The sequence below is a fragment of the Centruroides vittatus genome, unplaced genomic scaffold (genome assembly GCF_030686945.1).
Source record: "Centruroides vittatus isolate TY-2023 unplaced genomic scaffold, ASM3068694v2 contig_221, whole genome shotgun sequence".
In the NCBI taxonomy this organism is placed as follows: Eukaryota; Metazoa; Arthropoda; class Arachnida; order Scorpiones; family Buthidae; genus Centruroides; species Centruroides vittatus.
Window position 1 is genome coordinate 2713611 of NW_027121377.1, and position 27959 is coordinate 2741569.

The 27959-nt window shown below is 33.7% G+C and overlaps 1 protein-coding gene and 1 long non-coding RNA gene across 2 annotated transcripts in view; both read right to left on the reverse strand.

The window, feature by feature from the left end:
• Positions 1 to 27959, reverse strand: part of LOC136970888 (uncharacterized) — a 169326-nt gene that overhangs the window by 58769 nt on the left and 82598 nt on the right. The gene's annotated exons all lie outside the window — the stretch shown is intronic.
• On the reverse strand, positions 4237 to 4923 carry LOC136970922 (uncharacterized). Its single transcript, XM_067265421.1, has 3 exons — positions 4877 to 4923; positions 4582 to 4811; positions 4237 to 4509 (listed from the first exon to the last, which is right to left on the reverse strand). The coding sequence occupies exons 2-3, from the start codon at positions 4708 to 4710 to the stop codon at positions 4252 to 4254; spliced, it is 387 nt and encodes a 128-aa protein (XP_067121522.1). The 5' UTR covers positions 4711 to 4811; positions 4877 to 4923; the 3' UTR covers positions 4237 to 4251.

The following is a 27959-nucleotide window of genomic DNA, read 5'->3' on the forward strand; positions in this document are numbered from 1 at the left end:
AGAAAACTTGTAAATTTCGTGATCTATATCGGGCCCTGGGTAAGTTTTATTGCGCGATTAATTACGTGTGCAGTTTAATAGGGGAGGGGTATGTAAAAATATATCATGATGCACTATGAGGAAGGAGGGGGGGTCGAAGCATGGAAAGTAACAGAAAATGGCACTGTGGTTATTTATAAAATAGCAAGTGTATTGAGAAGATATGGACAAACGTTACAGCAATGTGTCAGATTTGTCATGTGTCATATCTTCTCTATACCAGAAATTAGTGTAATTTTAAGATTTCGTAACTCTGAGATAATTAAAACCGTTTATCGTGATATTTTATTTCAGGCTATTATACATTATTTATAGGTATGTTACAATTATATATACTTATATTTATTACTCAAACTTTCATTAATCATTCGCAAGATTTTCAAATACCAAGTTGTGACGTCATTTTCTCGTTGTGGCGTCGCTTTGGTGGAATGGTAGGACTTCACAAAAAACACGCTTGGAGAATTGTTTGTCACGAGCTCGACAACGTAATCACGAATGTCACAGACTCGGAATTACTACTATTACGTAAATATATGTTAACAATAATCATTTTTGCTTTGAGTACCATAAATTAATTATTATATTAAATATGTTCATCAAAATGGGTTTACCACGTGATCTGTATTTTTCCACGTTACTTCTTTCTGAATTCTTCTGGTATTAATATGATAAATTAAATGAATTCTTCTATTATCATCGTCGTTTAAATAATTCTGTGGTGTAAATTGATAATAATTACATACTTCGCTTCAAACAGAATATGTACAGTACATGCTATATGTTTATTTAATCTATTTATTGGATTTATTGTAATTTAAATCTCTTGGTATACAAAGAATATAATAAAAAAAGAATAACGATTTATTGTTAAAACTATAATATTTTTCTTTATTATAGGTTAAAATAAAACGAAATAATAAAATATACTGTACATGAAAGTGCATTTATGTCATTAAGACTCGAAGAACTTGAAAAGACACCAGAGAAAGTCTAAAGTGAGAAAGTTTCAATTGTTTAATGACAAGTAAGCTGATTATTAAATGAAAAACACTTTGATATAAGTACTATTTATTATTCTATTTGCGTAAAAGTTATTCGATAAGCACACAATTCTACGAATAAAGACGGTGCGAGCTTCATTTTCTGTACAAAATGAATAATTTAATATTTTAGGTATTCTTGAAACCGTGTTTCCTTATATGTTGAGCATCAAACACAAGACCGTGTTATTTATTAAACACTTGGCACTTTTCCACTTCTATTAGTTGAGACGAGATTTTATTTCACTCGTTTCGGGCATTTCGCCCCTCTTCAGTCAACTAATAAAACAATATACAACATTTCAAGTAATATAACACACACTAACAGATACCACTAAAATTAATTTAAAACGTACCGTTAGTTCCTCGAACTCAAGGGTGCGCGTGCATAGCACAATTTGGACCTCAAAGTTACAGCAACAAATGTAAATGTTCTACGTACGGCTAATTAAATTGTAAAATTTCTTTTAAAATATATAAACATACAGGCTTATTTTATACATATCGGTATATTAAACATATTCGGTATCTTACTTTTTTAAAATCGAACGCAATAGATCTTTAATCTTCTTTTTACTAACTTTTTTCTTTTCTTCATTGTTGTTTTATCTTGACATAAAGCAATAAACGTTTGGACCTGGTGTTAACTAAAAAACTCACTTTTCGTCTAGTACTGGCTCATTATTACGCAGTTGTTTGTTGACCATTTGCATATTCTGCTGGTTATGACGATCTGAATTTACATAATTAACTGTATAGCCAAAAGTAGCCAAGTTAGGCTGGATCTGTTGCTTATTTTTTATATGATTATAATATTCTTAACCAATTCTTGTTTATATTTATGCTTAAATTTTTATTTATAGAATTACTGGACTTTATGATGGCCACGCTCTCTTTAAATTTTCTATTATAAGCGTATTTTTCTTTATATAAAATTTTTTTTTTGTTTACTTTCTTGTATCATTTTTCTATTATATAAAATTGTATATGATACCATGGTACAAAAATTTTATATAAAGAAAAATACGCTTATAATAGAAAATTTAAAGAGAGCGTGGCCATCATAAAGTCCAGTAATTCTATAAATAAAAATTTAAGCATAAATATAAACAAGAATTGGTTAAGAATATTATAATCATATAAAAAATAAGCAACAGATCCAGCCTAACTTGGCTACTTTTGGCTATACAGTTAATTATGTAAATTCAGATCGTCATAACCAGCAGAATATGCAAATGGTCAACAAACAACTGCGTAATAATGAGCCAGTACTAGACGAAAAGTGAGTTTTTTAGTTAACACCAGGTCCAAACGTTTATTGCTTTATGTCAAGATAAAACAACAATGAAGAAAAGAAAAAAGTTAGTAAAAAGAAGATTAAAGATCTATTGCGTTCGATTTTAAAAAAGTAAGATACCGAATATGTTTAATATACCGATATGTATAAAATAAGCCTGTATGTTTATATATTTTAAAAGAAATTTTACAATTTAATTAGCCGTACGTAGAACATTTACATTTGTTGCTGTAACTTTGAGGTCCAAATTGTGCTATGCACGCGCACCCTTGAGTTCGAGGAACTAACGGTACGTTTTAAATTAATTTTTGTGGTATCTGTTAGTGTGTGTTATATTACTTGAAATGTTGTATATTGTTTTATTAGTTGACTGAAGAGGGGCGAAATGCCCGAAACGAGTGAAATAAAATCTCGTCTCAACTAATAGAAGTGGAAAAGTGCCAAGTGTTTAATAAATAACACGGTCTTGTGTTTGATGCTCAAAATTTAATATTTCCTTAGAGAAAAGTGGGAATTGGTGCCACTCTAAGAAAAAAGTGGTCCTTGCAGAATACTGATAAGGCAGCCACGAAAACTTCTGTATAAGCTAGAAAAAAGAAAAAATTTGTAGAATGATGGTGGTATCCTACCAATTGGAGTAATTCCGCCACACGTTATGGAAATGCCATCATAATCTACTGTACCAGCATTACCTAACAGTTTCAGAAAAGTAATGTAAATTCTTCAATATTTATTTAGGTCCCAGCCAAAACAGTCGATAGTTGCTTATTGCAATTATCATTATTTGAAGCGAATATTGATAAGAATGAAATATCAGTCACAATCACTTTATGTTAAACTTCCCAGCCCAAGTTTTTGCAAGTGGCATCTTGGAAAATTTTAACGCTTACACGTGGTAATTCCTATTAATATGTTGCCATTACCCCAGTATAGCATGGTAACTTATACATTAATAAACAGCTTCGCGAGACAATACTGATGAAAACAAAAGAGATTGTAAAGTCCACGTATCCCTATTTTTCTGACAGACAAAAATTACATCGTATCAGTATCAACGCATAGTAATAAACACACTGAAAACAACATGGAAAAGCGGCCTGATGATTTCAATTGCATATTTTTGTACTTGTATTGTACATACAACGTACTGGCAATGTCACAAGATTTCTGATGTTCACAGCAAACTAGTTACTGAGGATGGCGGTATTGCCTACGCCAATACTCTACTTCTTTTATTATTCAATATCATTATGTACGATATAAAATTTATTATCGAATGTTATGTAAAAGATTTTTAATATTTATTAACTCTAGGCTGCACTCCATCTTGCAATACTTTTCTCCATAAAGCGACATGTTGACATACAGATCATTAAAATGCATTGTGCAGCTCGTAAAGAGTAATAATCGTGTTTATTCTTTTATGAGTAAAAAATAAATAAAACTGATTTGTACGTATGTAAACTACAACAACCTTACTTATTCTATAAGTTCTGGAAATTTCTAGTTTTCATTTAGTTCTTTTATAGCAAGATAAATATAAATTATCATCATATGAAACAAAAAGCTACATTTAAGCGAGTATATTAAGATTTATCGCAGAATTTAAGATTAATTAGCACTTTGGCATAGAAGAATTCGAGAGACAAGCAAATAAATGAAAGCATGTAACCTGAAATGAGCAATAACAATGGGCTTATAAGGTCATCCATCGATAGACTTTGAAATTCTGGGAAGTCTATCAATTTCTCCTTCGTGGCATAATCGATTTTTTCAACAATTCCCGCTTCAAACAAACGAGTTACTCTGTAAAAATCACAATTATTAATTATACCAATAATTTTTTCCTGAAGAAATTTCTTTAAAAATTCCTTACACTTTGCTTAGGTCCTTTCTGAAAGGGAATTTTTTTCTCATCGCGTAAGCCTGAACAAATGTCATTAAAGAATCTTCGGAAACCAGGAATTTATTTTGATCCTTCTTCTTGACAAACTGTCTTAAACTATCACTATTGCATACGAAAGCAAATTGTCCTTTAAGAACTGCTTCGGTCCATTCAGACATGGACAAAAAATTGCCATTGTTGATGATGTTATTTCTGACTATTTTTATATTTTCAGATTTTGAATTCTTAAAATAGAATAATTGACTTAATATAAGAAAACATTTAAATATAACAAAAAAAGCGTAAGTGCCACTTACCACAATGGCACTCCATATGGCTTCTCCACCTGTAGCTCCACAACTATATTCACCCCTTGTAACTGCAGCAGCCAGTTCTTTGAAATTTTTAGGTACACGTTCCATTAGGGGATATGTCATGATAGACATTAGAGTTCCACTGTAACTAGACACTAAAATGACAATCGACAGCCACCAGATTCCAATCAGCAATCTCGAAGGAATCCTTTTTATATCCTTCAATTCAATACCTATTTGGTTTTATAAGCATACTATAATAAAAAGCAAACTTTTCTCTTCTAATTTATATAATTACCTTGATAAACAAACGTGCCAAACAAATTCCAGAATATTTTGCTTCTGGGCCAATATATGTTTACGTCGTCTACGACGAAGTCATCTTCTACTACTTTGTGCAAAATTAGCCCAAATACGAACATTGTCGATAGTAACACGAACCATATCTGTAACGATTGCAACGATCGGACTTTATTGTATGACGTTAAATTGAAGGGGTGTCACTATGTCGAAACACATTAAAGAGTACAAGAAGCATAAAAATTCGAAATTTTGATCAATAGTTTTCAAAACAAGCATATTAAGTGCAGTCTAAGAGTTCGGGGCAACAACCATGTGACAAAACTTTTAATATTTGTTTATATATATATTTTATCTTTTCACCATAACGTATCACTCAGTGCAACATACACTCATAATACAAGGTGGCCATAATTAAAATTTTCCTATTTATAGTACTCCGTATCAGTAACCAATGAGGGAAACAGCTAATGACACAAATTACACAAAACTTGACACAGTAAATAACAAAGACTAATTCTACATTGTCATTTTAATTCATCATTTTAAACATAACGAATAAAGTCAGTAAAACCAATTACATTTTTGGCACTAGAAGCAAAAAAGTAATGTGCATTTTTGTATTGTATTCAATTTTTATACCCGAACAATGGAGCAACATTCCTTAAATTAGTAAACGGCTTCCGCATAAGACATGTCTTCTACGGAACAAATACACATAGTGTAGTTTCCTATAAAGCTCTCTCTAGTGGAAGTTTCCGAAACACACCTTTTGCAAAATCCTTTTTCGCATCCTTTGAGTAGTCTGTATGCAAATTTTAGTGTCAAACCGCTTATTGGTTAAAGCTACGGAATGTTCTAAATAGGAAAACGAATTATGGCCATCTTGTATGTTCGATAATCCAGATTATAGTATAATATTTTGTATATTTATTCGGCACACTTACCTCTGTAGAAAAAGGTTTTACGATAGAATTCCAATTTGGAAACTTTTTCGGTGCTCTTATTACAAAACCGATCCGCTGAAACATTACGGTAGAAGAAACATCTGCAATAGTAAATCGCTCGTAGTTGACAAACAAGGCCATATAACCTATATCTGCTTCCTGCGTATTAAAATATGGAAATTAGTAATTGTTCTTTATGTACGACGCTCCAAAAAGCAAAGTAAATCTATTTTTCTCTTCATTGCACGATGCAATTTTATTACATAAAAAATACTTTAAAAGAGTAAAACTTAAATTTAAATTCATTTATTGAAAACTTAAAATATCGTAACTTCTCGTTTTTACCTAATTTATCATTAACACTTTAACCGCCTGTTTTATTTTAAGATTTACATTAACAAGTACACCCAAAATTTAAAAAATTCGCCGTAATTAATCGAGCTATTATTGACAAGACTATGTCTTGTTTATAAAATCGCGGTACCGTCACGGGTGCACATCTTGGAAGTATAAAGGGAACATGTAAGGCAGTGATTCTTATGGACCCCAGGGGAGCCGGGCCCCCTGGGGGTCCATAAGAAGTTTGCCGGGGGTCGCCAAATTATGCAAAATTTCCTTCAGAATATAATAAAAAGAAAATTGTTGTATAACCGAATATCGTATTGAGAAGTGAAATAAGAAAGATGAAGTTTTCCTATTTAGTGTTTTTCATTTCTTCCTACATTCAACTTTGTTAGTACAGAAGAAATAAATGCAAATATGCTACTTACACCGCAGTATTTACTACTTTTATTCGAAAGCAATTCTAAGAAACTATTAATGCTTGGAATTTTAAAAATTAGGAAAAACAGTAGGCTTTGAAAATTTAAATATTTTTGCAAAAGATATGCAAAATTTTTACGAAAAGTTGTGGGTGTTTTAGTTTTAGTTTTAGTTTAGTTTTAGCATCGACTTTGGATCGATTTACCGACGTTTCTTATTTTATTTTCTGTTAAAAATTAATGAGTTTTTATGTTTAATTATGAAGTTTAAATCTTATTTAAATAGATAATGAAATAATAAAGTTATAATTTACATTTATTATATAAAAAATAAAGCAATAATAAAAAAATCAATTATAGATAATTTAAAAAATATAAATTATTATTTAAAAAATGGGGGTCACAAAAAATTATGAAATATTTGATGGGCCGTGAGTATTAAAAGGTTAAGAACCACTGATGTAAAGAGTTGCAATTTGGCACAAAGTATTAAGTGCCCAAATCATGCGTACATAAAAAAATCAAACTTGTAGGTACTCGGGGGACCGAGAACCGAGTCAAAATAAAATACAAAATGGCAACATCTTTGTACAAACAGGCAAGAGTGCGAGATTTCCGCATGCGTATGTGGTTGGGAAGTTAGAAATGCCAACGTTGGACGTTTTTGAAACTAGATGGCGCTAGTCGTTATAATTTATTAAGGCCGCGTTTCTTTATGCAGCGAGAGTGTAGCGAAATTTATTTATTTATTTATTTATATTTAAAGATAAGAAGGGCTGTCTGTGTAAGCAACAGACTTTGCCCTGTATGATAAGGAAGGAAGAAGTAATAAAAAGTAGAATTAGAGGAAGAGGAAATAAAGGAGGAAAGGAAAGTGTGAAATAAGCAACCTTAAGCCCAAGGGACCCCATGGGCGTCTGCCTCGCTTTTATTAAAAGAAAACAATTAAAGTATATTGGAGTCAATTACAAATAGAAATTACATAAATAACATAGTTAATTGACTATGTTAGTGGCTGGTTTGCCAACAATCACATTACAATTTACACTATGTACAGTACATTATTTACACAAGTAGGTCCAGTTAGTAACGTCGTCGTCATCGTCGTTGTTACTCTGCTCATTTGGTTGTTGTATCTGATATCTTGATCTTCGTTTTCTTAGTTGTCATGGTTTTCGTGGTTTTGTTCATTTGTGTTTGTTGTTGTGGGCGTCGTTATAGTTGTGATGTTTTCATTTTGTCAAAGTCATGGTTGGCATTGTTGTCTTTGTCGTTTTCGTCGAGTGTTTTATTGTTCATCATTGTCGTCTTGATCTTCTTGTTCCTAGTTGTTGTGGTCATCTTGATTCTCGTCGTCGTTCTGATCATTATCTCGGTTTTCTATAATTGGTGGTATTAGTGCTTTACTATCTCGTATGAATTTTGTCATGGCTTTTAGTAATTTGTCACAGGCGAACAAGTCTTGTGTTTTGGGTAGCCAATTGTGACCCTCCTGAAGACAAACTCTCTCAAAGTTCATTCTGTGTTCATGATATTTTGTGCATTCGAATAAGAAGTGGTCTACTGAGTCTTCGCAGTTTATATCTATGTTGCAATGGTTGTAACTTTTCTTCTTAAAACGATGTAAGTATGTGTTAAAGGCTCCGTGGCCTGTCAAGCATTGCGTAAGTTCGAAAGTTGTTTTGAATGATTTTTTCTGTTGTCTTTTTTCTATTGATGGGATGAATCTGTAGCATTGTCTACCAGTTGCGGATTCGTTCCACTCCCTCTGCCATAAGATGTTGGTTTCTTGTATGACGTAGTTTTTAATGAAACTGATGGGGAGTTTAGAGTAAGTAATGTTGGAGTTTTTAATTGCTTTTTTAGCTAGCTTGTCCGCTAATTCGTTTCCCTCATATCCTCTGTGTCCGGGGATCCAGTTGAATATAATTTCCTTGTGTCGTCCCGTGTCGTTTGTTAAGTTTATTAGGTCTGTTGCAAGGGCTGATTTAGTCTTTTTGTTGTTGAGAGTGTAGAGGGCTGCTCTGCTGTCTGTATAAATGATTAGGTTTCTGTGAGTATCAGAGGGAAAGTTGTTCACATAAGAGATTGTTTTAAAAATTGCCCAAAGCTCGGCCTGCATGATGGAACATTCATTCGCTAATCTTAGTGAAGCTTGGTATATGATCTTGTCCTTGTTCTTGATGACAATGCCTGATCCTACTCCTTGATCATTTCTTGATCCGTCCGTGTAAGCAATGAGATGTTGATTTCCACTATGGGTGGTATTACTGAAATCCAAGTTGACTTCAAAGAGGCGTTTTTCCCTAGGGTCAATCATGGCGTTTGTACTTTTTGGTCTGTAATCAATGTTTTGCTGTATGACATTTGTCAAATTTTTCGTGTTATCAAGTTTTTGGAGGTCTGTTATTTCATCTTCCGAGTATTGCTTAAGGTTATTATTCAATATAAACCAATTCCAAATAAATTGTTTTGCCTTTAAATGAATTGGGGATAAGTTTGCAATAGTTAATAGCGCATCAGTGGGCGCTGTTCGGTACGCTCTGCAAATTCTAATAGCAGATTTCCTCTGAATTGACAACAATTTTTTCTTTATGTGTGTATTATTAAGAGCCTCTTTCCACGCCTGTACCCCATACAATATGGCTGGCTCAATGGCCTGTAGATAGATGAGCTTGGTGTTTCTTGGATCCATTCCCCATGTGTTTCTTGTAATACCAATTAGTTGATTAGATTTCTCAATAGTTTTTTTGTACATTTGGTTGACATGATATTGCCAATTTAGTGCTCTGTCAAGGTATATTCCAAGATACTTCATTTGTTGTACATTTTTTATATTGTTTCCATTGAGTTTAACTCCTATTGCTCTTTTTAGTTGGCTTCTTTTGTTCTTTCTGGTCATTACAATAGCTTCGCATTTTTTGTAGTTTATCGGTAATTTATGTTTATCGCTCCATTTCGCAATTTGTTCTAAGGCTTTATTTGCGATTTCTGCTACGCGGACACAGTTTTTATGCGATATCATCAGTAAGGTATCATCCGCGTACGCCTGTATATTGAGTTCTTCTGTATTGGTAGTTTGTTCTAGCAGCTCGTCCAGTACCAGATTCCATAGGCCTGGGCCACTTCTTGACCCTTGTGGGCAACCTTTCGTTACTTTAATTTCTATATTGAAGTTGTTAGTATAAAAACCTGCTGTACGATTTGAGAGATAACTTCTCAAGAGGTTTGTGAGGTTTTTAAGACATTTCGTTTGAATTAAGCGAAATTTATTGAATTATTCTTTAGTGTAGCGAAATTACGTCACGAGCAGTGTTGGCCAATTAGAAACCAGTTTTAGTGTGTTCGCTGTAAAGCGCTTCTCGAGCACTGCATAAAGAAACGGGGGATACATAGTTCGACAACTTCCGTAATATAATTTTTTTTTGTTTTTACATTTATTATATACAGTGGGTGATCGGTTAACGAACATAATCCGTTCCAAGAGTTTGTTCACCATCCGAATTGTTCGTTAACCGATTATCGATTTACCATAGGTTTTTATGGGAATTTGATTAATTCGTTCTGGAGATCCCAAAAAATAAAAAATATATACTTTCTTACTACGTTTATATAATAAAAATACATGTGTACACAGTCTTGCATTTTTATTAGTCATGTTTTTTCCACTTATGGGGGTTAAAGATTCTGTCTAATGTCGATTGCTTTTCTCTCTTCTTCAGGATTTTTCAGAAATAATTAATAGTGTGAGATCCACGATTTTTATACATATTAAAATCCATTTTTAAGAAAATTGTTATATTATCTCCGTCGGAGCGTTTAGAAAAAACCTCTCATGGACTCGGATCGAATGGCGGCTCTACTATCAACAAACGGATAGGAAAGTTGACAGACAGTTGCGAAAGCGACTCCATTATATTAATGCAAGTCATCCCCGAGCTAGCACACCTGCAAATGTAACCTTTGTGGTGTAAACAACTGACGACCACATGACTGAATTCTCACTCAAAAGGTGAAGACACCCGTGGTTCCGGGCGTTTTTGTCATAATGAAGGTGGTTGCCATATAGAAGGTGGTTTTTTCACAAAGAAGGTGCGTTTGTCATAAGAAAGTGCGTTTCATTGTCCGAAGAGAAGACTTACTCTAAAAACGAACTCTCCAAGACACGACCTACAACCGCGCACGAGGACAAGACCCGCCGTTCGACAACGCCACATACATCGGAAAGTGCTCTCAGAGGTCTTCCCTTGTCTTCAGGCAACAATTCGAAACTTTTCGGAGCGCGGGAGACGTCGACATCGACGCTCAACCCGGTATATACCGAACAGATAGTATTCATTCGAACTTTGAAACTCTCCCTCGTAATTCCAGCCTTTTATTTTCCTGACAAAAATAATTTTTTTATAGTATTCGCGAGACTGTCGGGCGGGCACTCGTTAAGTTTTGCGTCGGTTTTGATTTTCGAAAGGTGAAAGTATAATAACAAAGGTAGAGAGTGGGCAGAATATGTCTGATGTCGCTGGGCAGTATGGCTCGAACAGGTCTACAGTAGGCCGCAGTTCAATCTTATCTAAGAAAGATACTGTATTATCAAGAAGACTCGAGCAGCTTAAGGAGTAACAAAAATCACATCTGAGAAATAAAGAACATTGAAGAGCTCATAATGGAACCTGAAACTGATCTGACGACAGAAGAATGCCAAGAACTCTTGAATGAAGAACACCAAGAAACTCGGCGAGATATGTTTTCTTCTGAAAAAGAGGATTAATGCCGATATCTGCTATTAAACATTTTTTTGAAGAAGTGGAGGATGTCAGAACGACGGTCTTAGAATGGCATCCAAACCAGGTTGAGATTAATAGGCTCAGGGATCTGTACAATTACAATGATATTAATTACTTCTGGAAAATCCCGAAGAGAAAAAAGCAATTGACATTAGACAGATTCTATACCCCCCACAAACGGAAAAAACATGACTAATAAAAATGCAAGACTGTGTATATATCAGTGGCGTGCCGTGACATTTGATGATAGGGAAGCTGTGTTTTTGTAAGAAGCCTATTTCCAGGGGCAATCAGTTAATTGCGCGTCAGTGATGGCCTAGGGTCCATTCCTACGTGCGAGGTGGCGGAAGAGACGTACCTGACAAAAACCAACAAAAAAGAAACATAAAATAAACATATACTATGTACAAAATAGTTTGCTTTAGGACAATCAGCCGTTAAGACATCCTGGGCGTCGATGTGGTTCTTTGATGGTCGATCGAAGATGGCCCGGGAGACAGTGGCATTGGCGAATCTGTAGGGCACGGGGAAACTTCCTCTGTTGGTGTCGGGGACACGGTCTAAGTCCGAAGTGGCACGGGTTACAGGTTGGCACAATAGACGAGAAACTGTTTTTTTTTTTTTTTTTTTTTTTTTTTTTTTTTTTTTTTTTGCGCGTTGACACACGGCGTTTTGGTTATTCGGAACGTTAACCGAGTGCCAGGTGTCCTCGATTGTCGGAGATTATATCAATCTCCGTTCTTTCTTTTGTCCATTTGATTGGTCATTCTCTTTCAATCACGCTTCCCGAGTGGTTGGTCCCTCGTTACTAAACGTAACGAGACTCTTACCTGGAGCAGGAAAAAAGTCAAAATCGAAGATGAATTCGACCTTCCACTGATCATAGGACAACTTCCTTCCGCGATTTATGGTTTTTGCCTGGCATTTTGATATAAACAATGGTTGTCTGACTACAAACGACTTTTACCTATGTTTTTTTAAACTAATAAATTTTTTTCTAAATTAGCCGTTTTTTCGCGTCTTTCGTGACAGATTAGACCTGTCCGGTACGTGACATTTCCGTAAAAGTTTTAAACAAATACTGGAAATGACAAAAATAAACAATTTATGTATTTCAGTTCTAAAATACAAATAATACATACATAATACAAATTGACATGATACAAACAATGATAGAAAAACTTGTTTTTTTTAATTTTTTATAAATTAATTCTATTTGGCGATTTTTTCCGCAAAGTCATTAATTACTTTATCATAAAAGTCACTGGTCGTCGACTGCATCAACGTATTTAAAAGCTTTTTCTATCGAAAGCAACGGTAGCGACGACAATTTTTCCTCCGACCGAGTGAGTGTTCCTGGCCAATGTATGAATTTGCATCGTGGTCAAAAAACTGCGCTCAACAGACACACTGGTGGATGGTACCATAAAAATTTATGATATTAAATGATATAATTCTTTTAGTACGTATTTGTTCGGATCGACATTAATTATAATATGTTTTATGTTTAAGAGTTACTTGTCAATATAATCCGGGGCACGAATATGAATATTGCGATTCACTACGTAATTTAGATAAATTAAAAAATTTCCCATAAAATTTACTTAATTTAAAGAATTAAAACACGCTTGGAAAAATTGTTAATAATTTTAATATTATGAAAAACTTCTAAAAGTGATAAAAATTCTAAAGATTTTATGTCTGAAAATCTGTCAATATAATTACAGTATAATTAAAAGAAAATTATAATCAAATATAACTTTGCAAAAAAAAACATACATAAAAATAACATTCAATACCCTTTACTTTTTAACTCTTAAACAATTCACTTAGTCAGATAGCTCCGTGCCAGTGGCTCAGGGATCGTTGGAATCGTTATACGTGTGTAGCTTCCACTAGCTGAACCGGGTGAGGTTGGTGCTTTGTAAAGCCCATGCGCCAATGCCCTCTGGCTGCTTTACACCATTCAGTTATTCTCGTCGTGGAAGCTGTTTCGTAAGCGCTTCCATTCCGCCACTGGTATTCGAATACACAATAGCAATCTTATCGTTTTTTTCACATGTATACATAATGCAGTTATATTAAAATATTAATTTTAATTGATTCAAAGTACGTTAAAATATGAAAATTTATATTTTAGAAACTACAAGGAAGGTCATTGGAAGGTGGAAGCGGCGCTTCCACCGCTTCCAATGATGGCACGCCACTGTGTATATATGTATTTTTATTATTACATATAAATAAACGTAGTAAGAGAGTATATATATTTTTTTATTTTTGGGGGTTTCCAGAACGAATTAATCAAATTCCCATAAAAAATCTATGGTAAATCGATAATCGGTTAACGAACAATTCAGATAACGAAAAAGTCTTGGAACAGATTATGTTTGTTAACCGATCACCAACTGTACTATACTATAAAAAAATTGTTTCTGTCAGAAAAATAAAAGACCGGAATACAAGGGAGAGTTTCAAACTTAGGACGAATGCTATCCGATCAGTATATACCAGGTTGAGCGTCGAGTAGACGTCTCCCACGCTCCGAAAAGTTTCGAATTGTTGCCTGAAGACGAGGGAAGAACAATCGGTATTCATTATTTTACGTCGCTTCTTCTTATGTTTGTTCTGTGAGATGTTATTTATCCAAACGTGTGTTCGTTATCCGAACATAAAAAATCTTTCGTGAAAGTGTTCGTTGTGCGATTTGTTCGTTAAGCGAACTGTTCGTTAATCGATCATCCACTGTATTTAATTTGTTTGTTTTATTTAGGACGATACAATAGCCACGATTATTTTTTTCAAAAACGGGAAATTTTTGTTAGGCATCGACAAAAATTCAACCCGAAGCGACACGCAGCAGATAGAAATTTCGACATTGGATAGATTAATTTCATCAAAAATGCCTGGTGGATGGTGTGACCGAGGCCGGCGAAGTTTGAACGATCGTGTCGAGCCCTGAGTCTCTGAAACAGTTTTGTCCCAAAAATCGGCCTTGCCGTTTTACTTGTTTCGCCATTTTTAATAATTAGATATTCAGTTAGGCGTTATCTCTTATCTGACTTAATAATTATAGCAATAATTTAACTTTAAAATCCCATTTTAAAAAATCCAGCAATGAGTCGCATTACTTTCCCTGCGAAAAATATTTACTTTCAAGAAACATATTAGCAAAGTTTAAATAATTGTGTGTGGGGCCATCTCTTTTGAGATTTTACTTTAAATAGAAATTTTATATTAAAATTATAATAAAAGGCTTAATTTTTAAGGTAAAGATGAGTTTTGATTTGATAAAATAATTTGTACAGCAAACAACCAATTCAAAACTTGGAAGCATTTTGAAATATATCCTTCATGCCCCAACCAACGGTCCGATTTTCCTGAAAATTTCTAGAAACATTCTCTCTAATGCACAAACCTCCGCGCAAAATTTCAGAAATATTTTGGCAACACGCACGGGAGTTAAGCTTCAAAGTGAAAGACAAATTCGTGCCCAACACGTAAAAGTATCCATACTTAGAGATAAAAAAACACCATCATTTTTTGAATTTCTTGACGTTTCGAGGTTCTCGGAGTCCAAAAATGTAAAAATCTGGGAAGTCAATTTTTGACGATCGCCATAACTTTCCTGCTGTTATATAACACCCGGGAAAGTAAATTAGGCCGGATGGTCGAGTGGTTAAGCTGGCAGCCTACCGCTGTGGGGGACCCGGGATTAAATCCAGACAGGCCGAAAAATTCCCAGATATTTTTCGGGTAGTGGTCCGACCAGAAATGTCAACCATCATTCATTGTGGGCCTAGCCGAACTTATAATGGGCTTGCTAAATGGGGTGCTCTTCGTGTCCACAGGGTGAAAATAGTAAAAAGAATTCGGGGAGTAAAATGCGCTTGATAAAAATTAAGATCCAGAATGAATCAAATTTTTCCAATTTGGGTCCTTATTGGGAGATACTTTATATATAACAATTTTTACTTTTGTATTCATTGGGTTTTTTAGAATTTTCCTGTAAATATTCATATATTGTGACATGTTATATTACTGTAATTCGATAGAAACTGGTTGATATGCAAAGCCCGTGGAGAAGTTTTGGTTTGCCTTGATGGGAAAAGCCAATGCAATGTAAGGACAGCTGCTAAGGAAAAGATTCTTCCCGGGATGACTCTATTTAGGTGGTAGAAACGTGAACGATACACACAAAATTGTGGCCAGCCATTGGTCTGAACAAACCTACATCCAGTACTCGGTGATGCGCTGCGTAGTACCTTCTAACAAATTATTTTTCTATTTTATAATGTCTTACGTTATATTTTCGCTATTTTACAGTTTTCTGCTGTCAGTAACTGTTATAAATATTTACGAAAACAACACTAAAACTAGTCTATTCGAGAAACATAAAAGTTCTTAGAGAAGTATTTCGAATTGAGTGAAATATTTTTTCAATCGAAAAACCTTTATTTCTTTGTCATATATTATAATAATCATTATATTTTAAATAATATTTATAGAACTTTTCATTTGTTTTTCTCTTACCTTATTTGCTAGCCTCTTTGCAACTCCATTCCAAGAACCATTTTCCTGGCGATATCCAAAGGTGACGTCTACTGGTTTAACTACAGAATAACGGCCGGATGGCCGAGCGGTAAAGGTGGCAGCCTACCGCTCTGGGGGACCCGGGATCGAATCCGAACGGGTCGAATAATCCCCAGGAATTTTTCGGGGGTGGTCCGTTCGGATATGTCGGGCCCCGTCCCTCACCACCCGGTCGCCCCATTGTGGGCTTGGCCGAACCCATAATGGGCCTACTAAAAGAGGCCCTCTTAGTGCCCACAGGGCGGAAAGAATTAAAAAAAAAACTACAGAATAACTAATTAAATATCGTTAGTTTAAACGCCTATAAAACGTTGTAATTTTTGGTATAAATTTCTAAAATCCTCTGCGAAATTTAATTATCAATTAATTTCTTTTCAAGTGTTTTTTTTTTTGTTTTAAAGTCTCGCCTTCTATAAAATTAAACATAACTTTTTTTATAATTTATAAAATCTAAATGTGCATATCGTATTACACCGTATACGAAACCAGTTTACTTGTATAGAGAGGTTTCATGTCGACATCACGAGTGACGTCATGAGCATGCGCAATTATCCAGCGCCATCTTTGTGACTCTTTGTGACTTGTTTACGTTTTGTGTGTGTTCACGTGCGCTTTAACTGGAGTTTTTGTGTTGTTTTTTTTCGTCGCGTATATCACTATGGTGATTTGTTGTGTAATTGGGTGTGATGCTAGTTCACTCAAGAACAAAGGAGCATCATTTTTTAAAATTCCCGGCATTATTTGTCATCAAGGATCCCAAACTGAGAAGCTTTCACGACGAAGGAAACTGCATGGCTCTCCAGAATTAACCGGAAAAAATTTCGATACGAATACAGTGAATATCAATACAAGAGTTTGTCAGAACCATTTCATTTCAATATTTACATTAATAAACACTAAGTTATATTTTAAAACCTAAAAGAGTTTACTGATTTGCTTATATTAATTTATTTCGGTATAGTGCATTTATAAATGAATAACTAATGTAATTTCAAGCTTTAGCTAGTGCAAACTTATAAACGTTACACGTTAAAACTAAAAGCAAGTAGGCTTATTATATAGCTAATTTCAACTAGAAAATAAAGGAACAATTTGAATTAAAAAAATTGCCACAGCTGTTTTTAATTAAACTTTTTTACTTTCAGACATAAATTCTTAGTTAAGAAATACGTAAAAACACGAGTTTTACGTACAAACAAAAGAAAACATATCTTTCCAAGCAATATTATTTCGCTGATATTCATTACTTTTACTTTTATATCAGGAGAAACCCAGCCACTTGTTAAATAGTTATGGGCCTCTAAAGATTTATAAGCTTTCATTTGTGACAGGGTGTAGAAATTTGTTGTCAAAACCAAATAGTTTATAATATCACCAAATTCTACTTTCGGCCACAACTCTTGATCTACGACTTAGTCTGATAAACTGGCTTCGTATGGATCGCCTTGACATAACGAAATTTTCTCTTCGTATAGAGCTGCATCTCGTCCTGTTAGACTGCTAGAATAGCCCGCAAGAAAAAATTCTTTTTTAACTTAATCCATGATAATAGAACTGCAGTATTTTTGTACGTTTAAACTAAAAAAAGACGTCGAACAACAAACCACGTGCAAGCTAAGCGAGCGAAAACTACCACAAAAATGGCGAATGGGCGGAGCAAACGTGTGTTTTATCACGTGACATGCGACCTTGATGGCGGTGCGGTCAAGATGGAAGCCTACCGCTCTGGAAGACCCAAACGAAAAATCCTGAATTATTTTTCGGGGGATGATCCGACCAGATGTGTCGGTCCCCGTCCCTCACTACCCGGCCGCCACATTGTGGGTCTGGCCAAACCCATAATGGACTTGTTAAAAGGGGCTCTCTTGTTGCCACAGAATGGAAAGAGCAAAAAAAAGCCGTGAAAATTTGCATAAACGTTCCAACTCTATGTCACATTCCAAGAGCTATAAATGTAATTTCGATTTAAATAACTTTCACTGATTTATAATATATAAGACCGAAGCTTCCTGGAACTTCCAAAATACGTCAAGACCGAATCGAAATTACATTTTTAATGGTTTAATTATGTTTTCAAAAAGTCTCACAACTAATTAACATCACGTAAATGAAATTATAAAAAAAAATAATAATAATAATTAAATTTAACAAACACTAAATGCAAAAGATACATAGGCAAATTATCGCTGTAAATACTCTGGCTATAAATCCGCTAATTATAATAATTAATACTAAGTAATTTGCTGCTAGATATAGACGTTAGGCGCCATTTCTTATCTAAATTAACAATTATAATTTTAATAATTTAAATAAATTAATAATTTTCTTCCAGATGATTCATTCTAAATTATTTATTAAATTATAATTATTAATTTAGAGAAGAGATCGCGCCTAACGTCTATCTCTAGTAGAAATCACTTAGTATTAACAGAGTCAATAGACATACTAATCATTGTTCTAATGCTGGCGTAATAAATATTTTTGTCACTTCGAGCGCTTCGATCGCGTCTAGGCGTAAGTTTGGCTGAAGCATAGGGAGAGATAGCTGTGAACATTGGAAATTCTTTTAATATATGAAATTTTCTCGTTTTTAACTCAGATATTTCTTTTGTCTTTTTTAAGGAAATGCATATAAATAGTATTTTAAATCGGTTTTTGAAAATTATTTATTCCTAAATGTAATTAATATTTATATTTATATTAACTGTCACTTTCACGATTTTAGACTTTAAATTGATTAAACTGTTTGTTTTTTGCTTATAATTTCTGTTTAATTTTTTAATTTTTTAATATTTATATATTTTACATTTTGTAATATTTTTGAGAGTTTTTCTGTAAGGGCAAAAAAACGTAGACAAAAAATTTATAGTTAAGCCTGTATATACATTATTAATATGGAATGTCTTCGGGATTCCGAGAACTCTCTGAATCGGGAGGAAAAGGGAATGATGAGAATTATATACACTTATTTATGGAAATGTATAAAAATGTTAAACCATGTGTTAAGATAGTATAGATTTTAAACGTTACAAAAAAAAAAAAAAAAAAAAAAAACTTTAGGGTGGCTTTGGAGTTTATCAAAGTTAAGCCCATATCCATTTTTTTTTTTTTTTTTTTTTTTTACTAATATTGGGTAAATTATTGTAGTTTGCAGTGAGAAAAGAGCTATATGTTACTAACAATTTATATTGTGTTTATTAATAACTCATGTGCTTTCGTCGAAAATTTCCGAAATTTTGCAGGGAGGTTTGTTTATTAGAAAGATCGATGTTATTAAATTTTCATGATTGAAGATCGAAGGGTGGGGCGATAAAGGGGGTTGTGTGCATTGAAACCATAAGTGGGGTCGGACTTAATGACGATTTTACTGGTTATTGCCATATAGAATTAATAAAAAGCAACCCTACTCTCCAAATTAAGCTTTTTGCCGTTTTATAATAATTAAAAATATAAAAGGTCTTAAAAATAAAATATCATAACAGTTGGCGTCACCAAAAGCTGCCGGGAAAGTTAAGCAAGTCGTTGTTGGCTTGTTTTTATAATTGACGCAGTTTTAGTTCACAGTATAGTTGGCACTGTTGGGACATACTGCTGTTCTTCAGCAAGATGTTTAAAGCACTTTAGAAGCAGCAAAGCAGATTTGGAAAGTATGGACGAAAACTGCAACACAGATAACCTGCAGTAACAGTAAATGATAGTGTTGGTAAATTAAATGTATGGACGAAATGCTTATTTAGCATAACTTTTTTATTACGGGGATGTTGATACTCGAATAGGCGTTACACCCTGATCTGTAAGACCTGTTTTGATACCAGATTCATCTCTAGTAAAAGGTCGTTTTATGATAATACATCTCGTGACTATGGTTTAGAAATTGGTTTAGAACAATCTAAGAATGGTTTAGAATTTCTTTTTACGATCCAAGAGATGGTAAAGAAGAAATTCTAAATCATTCTTACGATGTTCCCTCGCCTTCGATAGCACCCACATCGAGTGTCCGTTCGTGAGACACTAAACGATGACCACAAACCGGTGTCCAGCGATTATCCACTCATCCGCTGGTGGTCAATATCACAGATATAATCGTAATGCTATTTTTCTTTGCCAAATACTTCATTCTTCGTAGTAGACAGTTTGTGATATTGTAGATTGTCCATTTTATTAATGAACAATCTACAATATCACAAATGTAAATAAGAATGAAAATTTATTGTATAAAACTAAGAAACAAATATAGCACACATGTGTCATGATAAAATTATATATATTTTAAAAAATGAATATATTTTATGTCTAATTTATTGTAATAAAATTTAGTAAACGTTACTCTTTAAAAACTATCTGATATATTTCTTTAGAGGTCAAGTACGTCGTAACTCGTTTGTTTTACTATTTATGTCCTCTAGTCACTAAATACATCGTTTTTAATCGTATCAATTGTGACTTCGGCCAGACCCACATTAAAACCACTGATTCGGGACAGGAATTCGAAATTTTCTGTGTCGCCACGGTCACCCGACCGTCTTACATAACTAGAATCAATTAAGAATATTTGAATATTTTCATTCATTCTAAGGTTCTTTCTAATTAATAAATTTGTTGGTGTTTATGTTAACTTACGTATATAATCAATTCAATTTGAAAGCACATTTTTGAAAGTATAGAGAATAAAATTCCACAATTTAAGTAGGCAAATGATTAAAATTCTTCATAGAAGTTTCTTATTTTCGAAAAATGAATTTCTTCAATTAAAATTTTTTGAGAATTTATGTAAATGATGTGAACAAAATATGATGATGGACTGGAGTGATTGATATTCTTCCAATATTCTTGAAAGCTCAAATAAATTTTATGTACTCATTCAACAGATATCAATTAGCGATTATTAAAACACCACTACTTAATATATTTATAATTCATGTTAGTCCCTGTACATAATTCTGTCTGCCAGGACTACATATAGCAGCTACTGTCTTGAACTACGTTTCAAGTAAGTTTTCGATATTTCTGATACCGAATGCATTTATTTTATATTAGACATAAATAAGAAACTAAAAAATATCGTTGGCCTAAAATTTTACATAAAGTTTCATTCGAACAAGATTTCGCCTTACAAATAGACAATTTGGCAGAGGACAAACTGACGACTTAGGGCTGTTTTACACTATAACCGACTCGACCGACCGGTCCTATCCGACCGATCCTATAATCGGACCAATTAGTAGTAAAAGCATTCACACTGAGTACGATTATATGTCGGTGGCCGACTTGTAAGGACCAATCGGAACGCGTGTTACAGATCAAAACACTAGCCAATCATGGTAAGTTTTTCAATTTAAACAGAAAACATGGCCGTCATGGAAAGCGATCGTGCATTTCGAATTGTTTTAAAACATATTTCATTCGTATCCAGAAATTGTAGTTCTGAATATGTTACAATTTATCGTCAGGCCATATCTTTGGCAACAATATTTATTGGAATGTTTTATAGTCAATCACGTACCTTCAACGTTTAGTTTCTTGGAAATCTCCGTCCAAAAATTATTTCTTTTTAATCTTGTGTCTATAATCGGCTCGCCGAAAATCATAAAGCCACAGATATTTTCTGGCTTCGTTTATTAAAGCTTCCGAAAAAACTGTACCTTCTGCAATTTTCTAACTTTGGATAAATCCAAAGTCTGATTGGTTGTAGGTTCGAAGCTCTCATTGCTTGTAGCTCACCGACTGATCCGACCAGACTACGAATATTTAACTTTTTAAATCTGTCCGACTGGAACGACCAGTCAGTCGGCCGACTGCTGTTGCCATGGCAACACGACTTGGAGTCAGACCAGTTGGTCCAGTCGGTCATAGTGTGAAACAGCCCTTAAGCATGACTTACACCGGACCCAAAGGGCGCAAAACGTAAAGCAAAGAGAGTCAACGAAGAAAGGTCAACAAACGTAACCTAACAAAACCAGTTAAAATTTTCATATCAGCCAATGGAAGTGCGCGGTAGCTAAGGCCCGTTGGCAAGTGCTATCCAACGAAAGCAACGTTTTCATCTTGAATCAAAGCAGAAAAAATGACATCTAATAATTACAAAGCTCCACATTGAAAATACTACCTGTGTATAATTTAATTTCGATAAGGCTACACAAGACATAAAACAAACAAAAAAAATGTTACCGTCACGACTGCAGTACACGTCAATTTTTTTTAAAACGCCATCCATTGCTAAAGTGTGGAACTGTAATTCGTCTCCACGCTTACCACCTCTTGCAGTACTAACGAAACTCACTTAGCTCGCCTCGTTGGTTCTGCTGCTTTTCTTTGCTTTCCCGCCTTTGGCGTCCAGCGTCCAATGTAAATCTCCCGTTACTCATCGTAACCGGGCCACTCTAGTATGCAGCATCATTTCACAAGAAAGAAGTCGTTGCATTCGCTAGTGTTCGGAACGCCAGTATTTGATCGCGTATTCGAACTTGTCGATGGTCGTCTGATTTTGTTCCGGGTTCTCTTCGCGTGTATAACACCAGAATAACCTTTCCACTAGAAAATCCTCCAGAGTGTTTGTTGCCTTATCAGTCCTACACTCTTATGCGCAGGTCACACGCGTAACACTGGCACATCGATTGTTTAACCTCGGGGTTAAAGGAATTTTTATTGAAACGTCAACTACTTCAATTGAAGAAATAACTAATTGCCTAATTTTTTTCATAGTTATGAAACCACAGAAAGAATCTAGAACTTGTCCTACTTGTCTGTTGAAACCAGTCTTGATGGCAATTCTAGTGTTTGGAGTGAAATTCGTGAATCCGTGCCAATGTTCCTGTTGGGCGGAGATCTTAAAATTCGAAAAATATTATAATATCTACTATAATATTGTGGAAGTATCAATATGGATCGGGGTGTTGGTGGTGGCATCAATGTTTACTAGAATCAAATTGATTTGCATCGAGGCATTCAGAATCTTCGGTGACGGCATTATGCAGGTAAAATTTGTTTATCTTTTCGTAGCATTGTGCATGGCTCTGCAAAACACAATACTGAAACGGGCACAAATATCCTTTGTTCGGAAGACAAGCAGTTATGCCGGAGAAGAAAAGTTATCAAGAAAAATAGAAAAAGTTTGCTTGTTTATGCTCTCCATCATATTCTTTATATCTGTATCGTTCTCTTTTGCCATATCTGTGGTCGCATATCCCGTGTTGAAGAAAGAAGGCTGTCACGATGTTGTAGCGATTGTATGTTGTTGTTTTATTCAACTGATTACGGTCTTTGTTTTAGGACAGATAATGTCGGTAAAAGTAGCAGAAGTTTTGATATATCAGATCATCAACCGAAGATTCGAGAAGTTGTCTGAGAAATTACAAGAAATGAATCCGCGATCGACGTCTAGAAGTGAAATTGAAACATTCATCGAAAAACAAACCGACATGTGGGAAATCGTTCAAGAAATTAACGAAAAACACAAGTATTTGCATTTAATTGAGTACGGACTGTTTTTGTATTTAACGTGTTTTCTACTGTACGGAACACTCTTTGTCAAGATGCCAACCATCATAAAGTTGGCAATGTTGTTTGTAGTTTTATCAATAACGGGTGGAACACTTTTCTTTGCGTTTCTTCTGTCGAATTTCACATCGAAAGTAAGTACACCATGATCAAGTTTATTTATTTTTATTTACATTATTAAAATTCACACCCGATTAATCAGCCGCAGTTCACAATTCTCTGAGGTTTAATTAATAATCTATGTAAAGATTTCTTATTACTTGCATAAAAGATACAATAAATGTTCGCGTGGACTTGAACTAAAATTCATTAGCCCATTAGATGTAGTGTATTGCTGTACATCTATTTATTTTTTATTTTAAAATTATTCACTACAGATATGATTTTCTTTTCAACAGCTATACGACAACTTTTCTGAAATTCGAAAATTGGCCGTGTGTAATTTATCTGCAGTGTACAAGTTCAAGGTTGTCATTATATTATTTATTTTAACAATTTTCCAGATATTATTATTCAGTATTATTTTGTTTTTGAAGATTCTTTGCTTCATGAAGAGATACGGAAAGACTCCTCTGGGATTTTCGATGGCGGGATTCATTGTTGTCAAGAAGGACTTCTTCATTAAAGTAAGTGATGGATTGCATCTACACTTGAATTCATTGAAATTGTGTAAATTATGATTTTGTTTTACTGTTATACAGGTGGCAGAAAGTCTTTACTCGGTATTTAAAGCCTTCCTCGAATTAAGAGGAGCGTTTTCTGCTACAAAGCAAAATTGCGTTAGTTCGTTGTTGTCGTCAAACAAAACCACAGAAGTTGTTTTAAAAATGCCTGCAATGCTCGAACAGGAGGTTGAGGGGGACCATTAGGAAGTCCGATGACTTTTTTTATACTAGGATGAAAATTAACTATTAATAAAGCTTAAAACGGGTAATTCCATTGAATTATCATAAGCATATTCATTTTAAGAATGTTTAAGTTAAAAAAGACACTATGAAATTGAAATTTCATTTCTTAATCTACACCCCATTCTGAGATATTCAACGAAATACAAGTTGGTAAACAAAAATTATAATATCGCTATGTTATATTAATGTAATATATGTACTAAACGAAAAGAGATAAGTGAAACATGAACCATTAAAGCAGGGGTGTCAAACTCAAATCCCTTAAGTGCCAATTCTTTGTCTCGAGTATGACAGCGGGCCAGATGTTTTTAGATTTTGTAGCCAAAACTTTTCTAAAACGTAGCCCAAAAGTAGCTGACTCAACAATTTTTTAATAACCCGAAATTTCACAATAACATGAAAAAAAGCACCATTTGTACTTTTCCAGCAATAACTTTAATTACAAAACAAACATTATCGGCCAATTTACAGGCCTGAAGCAAGTTGTAAAATGATCCGGAAATAAGAATCGCAAGACTGAAAATACAAGCATAAACTGTAATTTACTAAAATGTCGAAAACACGCATTTTATGTGAAAAATAGTGAGAATTGTGCAATAAATGATCTTGCCAAGACGGACTTTAATTTGAAATTCAAAAGATGAAATAGAGAAAACATAATGCAAACAAGAAATTAAACACAAAAATAAATGAAATAAAATAAATATCTCAAAGAAATATAAATAAATAAAAATAAAAATAAAAACAACGATGAAAACAACAACCACAACAATAATAATAAACAAAATTGTTAAACTCAAACGTAACATATTTAAACGTATAAAATATCACATTTTCTTTGATATCAAGATAAAAAAAATAAACAATAGCATTATTGAATTGATGTCGCGGGCCGAAACTAATTGTCTCGCGGGCCATGACTGGCCCGTGGGCCGTATCTTTGACATTCCTGCTTTAAGTCTATGACGTTTGCCTTACTAGCGTTACTTATAGCCTCGAAGCCATATTACATGAATTATTGCACGATGCGGTGACAAACGACCTACGGTATTTGTTATTCAGAACTGATATTGTGTTTATAAATGAGATAGAGAGTAATTAATGTTGAGCTAAAAAAGGTTAGGCAGAGATTAGAGAGAGAAGGATTAAAGTCAATTTTCATATTTACAAGCAGATAATGAGTTAGAGGTTGACAAATAGAATAAATGTAAGATGGCAAAAATTCAAGCATTATTATTAGATGTTTCCCGTGATAAATAGCAGTGATATTCTGCACATTAAAAATAGAATATGAATGTAGATTTATTGATAACCTACACCAGGGGTGGCCAACAAGTAGATCGCGATCGACCGGTCGATCGCCAAGCCAATTTTAGTCGCTCGCTAGCGATGTCTTGACTTAATGTATTATATTTGTAACCGAACGCAACTGTATGCATGCAGTTATGACTCGACTCATAAGCAGTGAGTGCACTTCGTACTGAAACAGTGTATAAACATAGTATGTATTTCACACTTCTCCCTCCCCACTTAGACTATGCCTATGACAACGAGTCGATCGCGACACATTTTTACCATAAAAAGTAGATCTTATGTGAACAAAAGTTGGCCACCCCTGGCCTACACTAATATCTGTCCTTGTTTGTAGGTCTATATCTATATATATTATATATATCTTATTAACTACTAAAATATGTAGGAACATTGTGGATGTCATAAGAAATGTAGTTTCGTGTGTCAAAAATACAAAGTGTATGACGTCACAAATACTTTTTATTATTACCCAATCAAATAAAATTAGGTACTTTATGTTGTACTAAAATTAATAAATTATTTGCAAAAAAAAACACCATTCGTACTTTTCCAGCAATAACTTTACTCACAGAACAAACATTTTCGGCCAATTTACAGGCCTGAAAGAAAGTCTGTAAACTGTTCCGGAAATGAGGATTGCAAAACTCAAAGTATAAGGATAAATTGTAATTTACTAATATTTCGAAAACACTCATTTTATATGCAAAATAGTGCGAATTATGTAATAAATGATCTTGCAAAAATGGACTTTAATTTGAAAATCAAAAGATGAAATAGAGCAAACATAATGTAAACAAAAAATTAAATATAAGAATAAATCAAGTAAATTAAATAACTTTAAGTAATTTGAATAAATAACAGTGGCGTGCCTTGACATTTGATGATAGGGAAGCTGTGTTTCTGTAATAAGCCGACTTACAGGGGCAATCAAGTAATTGCGCGTCAGGGCCCGTTCGTATTCGTTTGTTCGATAAACCAGTAAAAACCGTATACTTCTTTAAATGTATTTTTAATAGATTATCTGACGTACTTAATAAATAAGAAAGTTCAATATAATTACCTCCGTTATTAGATTCAATAAATTCCCTACGCCCTCTAAATGCCAATTCTTGCTTTGAGAAAAAACATATAACATCTATTAATTTAGATATATCTATTAATCGTAATTATCTTGTTATAATTTTCAATATTTATTTTATATTGTCTACCAATGTTAAATTCTATTCTATTTTGATTTCCAAATTGCTTCAATTTTACGAAAGAATCGTCATTCGTCATAAATTTTATCGTCAAAATGTCGAAATTTTTTTGTTGACGTATTTATATTTAATTTAGGCATTGGTCTTTCTCTTTTAATAATGTTTTCTTTTTCATTATATGGTCTTGAACCAAAACTTTTTTAAATAAATTTTTGAATCACTAGCCACGATATAAGGGCTAAAATTAAAATTATCAGAAAAAACTTACTTGGCAAAACAAAATGTGTGATGAATATACATACCTAGTACAAAAAATTCTTCAATTGTATGAATATACTTTTAATGAAACTTATAATTAAATATAACTTTGTGAAGAAACGTACATAAAAATAACAAAATATTCTTTACTTTTTAAATCTTAAAACAATCCACTTAGTGAAATACTGTAGTTCCCTACGAGTGGCTAATGAATGGAATCAGAGACGGTCCAGGTAGGTGTGTGCGTGCCAAATTCCGAGGGTGCCAATACCGGTCAATTTTTGTCACATCACTAGTATATATCAAAAAACGCGACAGGGTTGTTTTTAAACGTTTCTCACCATAGCTGTAAAAATCTAAATATGTTAAACTTAACAGATTGTCCGGCGTTCGTTTTCTAACTAATTCGTTTTAAGACCAAGTGTTCACGGAAATTTCCAAAATTTACAACTTTTCGGTCACACTCATTGAACTGAAAAAATTTCTGTCTTTATTACATCTAATATTACGAAGAGATCAGACCCCACTGTACTCGGCAAGAGATTGGTTCAGTTAAGCTTCTGTTTAAGTAAAATTTCGGCTCTTTCATTGGGGTTTTATTTAGGTTTCTAATTCCCTAATCGCTTAATTATTTAACTATTTCTTAAGTAGAAATAAGTTGAAACCGGTTACTTTGTACTTGAATATCTGTAGTCTTGAGAAAGAAGTGGAAAGGAATTGTTATGACAACGGATATATAAATCCTAAATTTAAGGAAAATAAATTCTATAGCTTTTTTGTACCATTGTACGTCTCATTCATTAAATTTGATTGTAAATGATGC

Bases quoted from the DNA above. Each gene is read 5' to 3' on its own strand.
- LOC136970922 (XM_067265421.1), bottom strand. From the start codon at position 4,710: ATGTCTATCATGACATATCCCCTAATGGAACGTGTACCTAAAAATTTC. The intron at 4,510-4,581 runs GTAAGTGGCACT...TTCTATTTTAAG, and splicing joins CCATATGGAGTGCCATTGTG to AATTCAAAATCTGAAAATAT.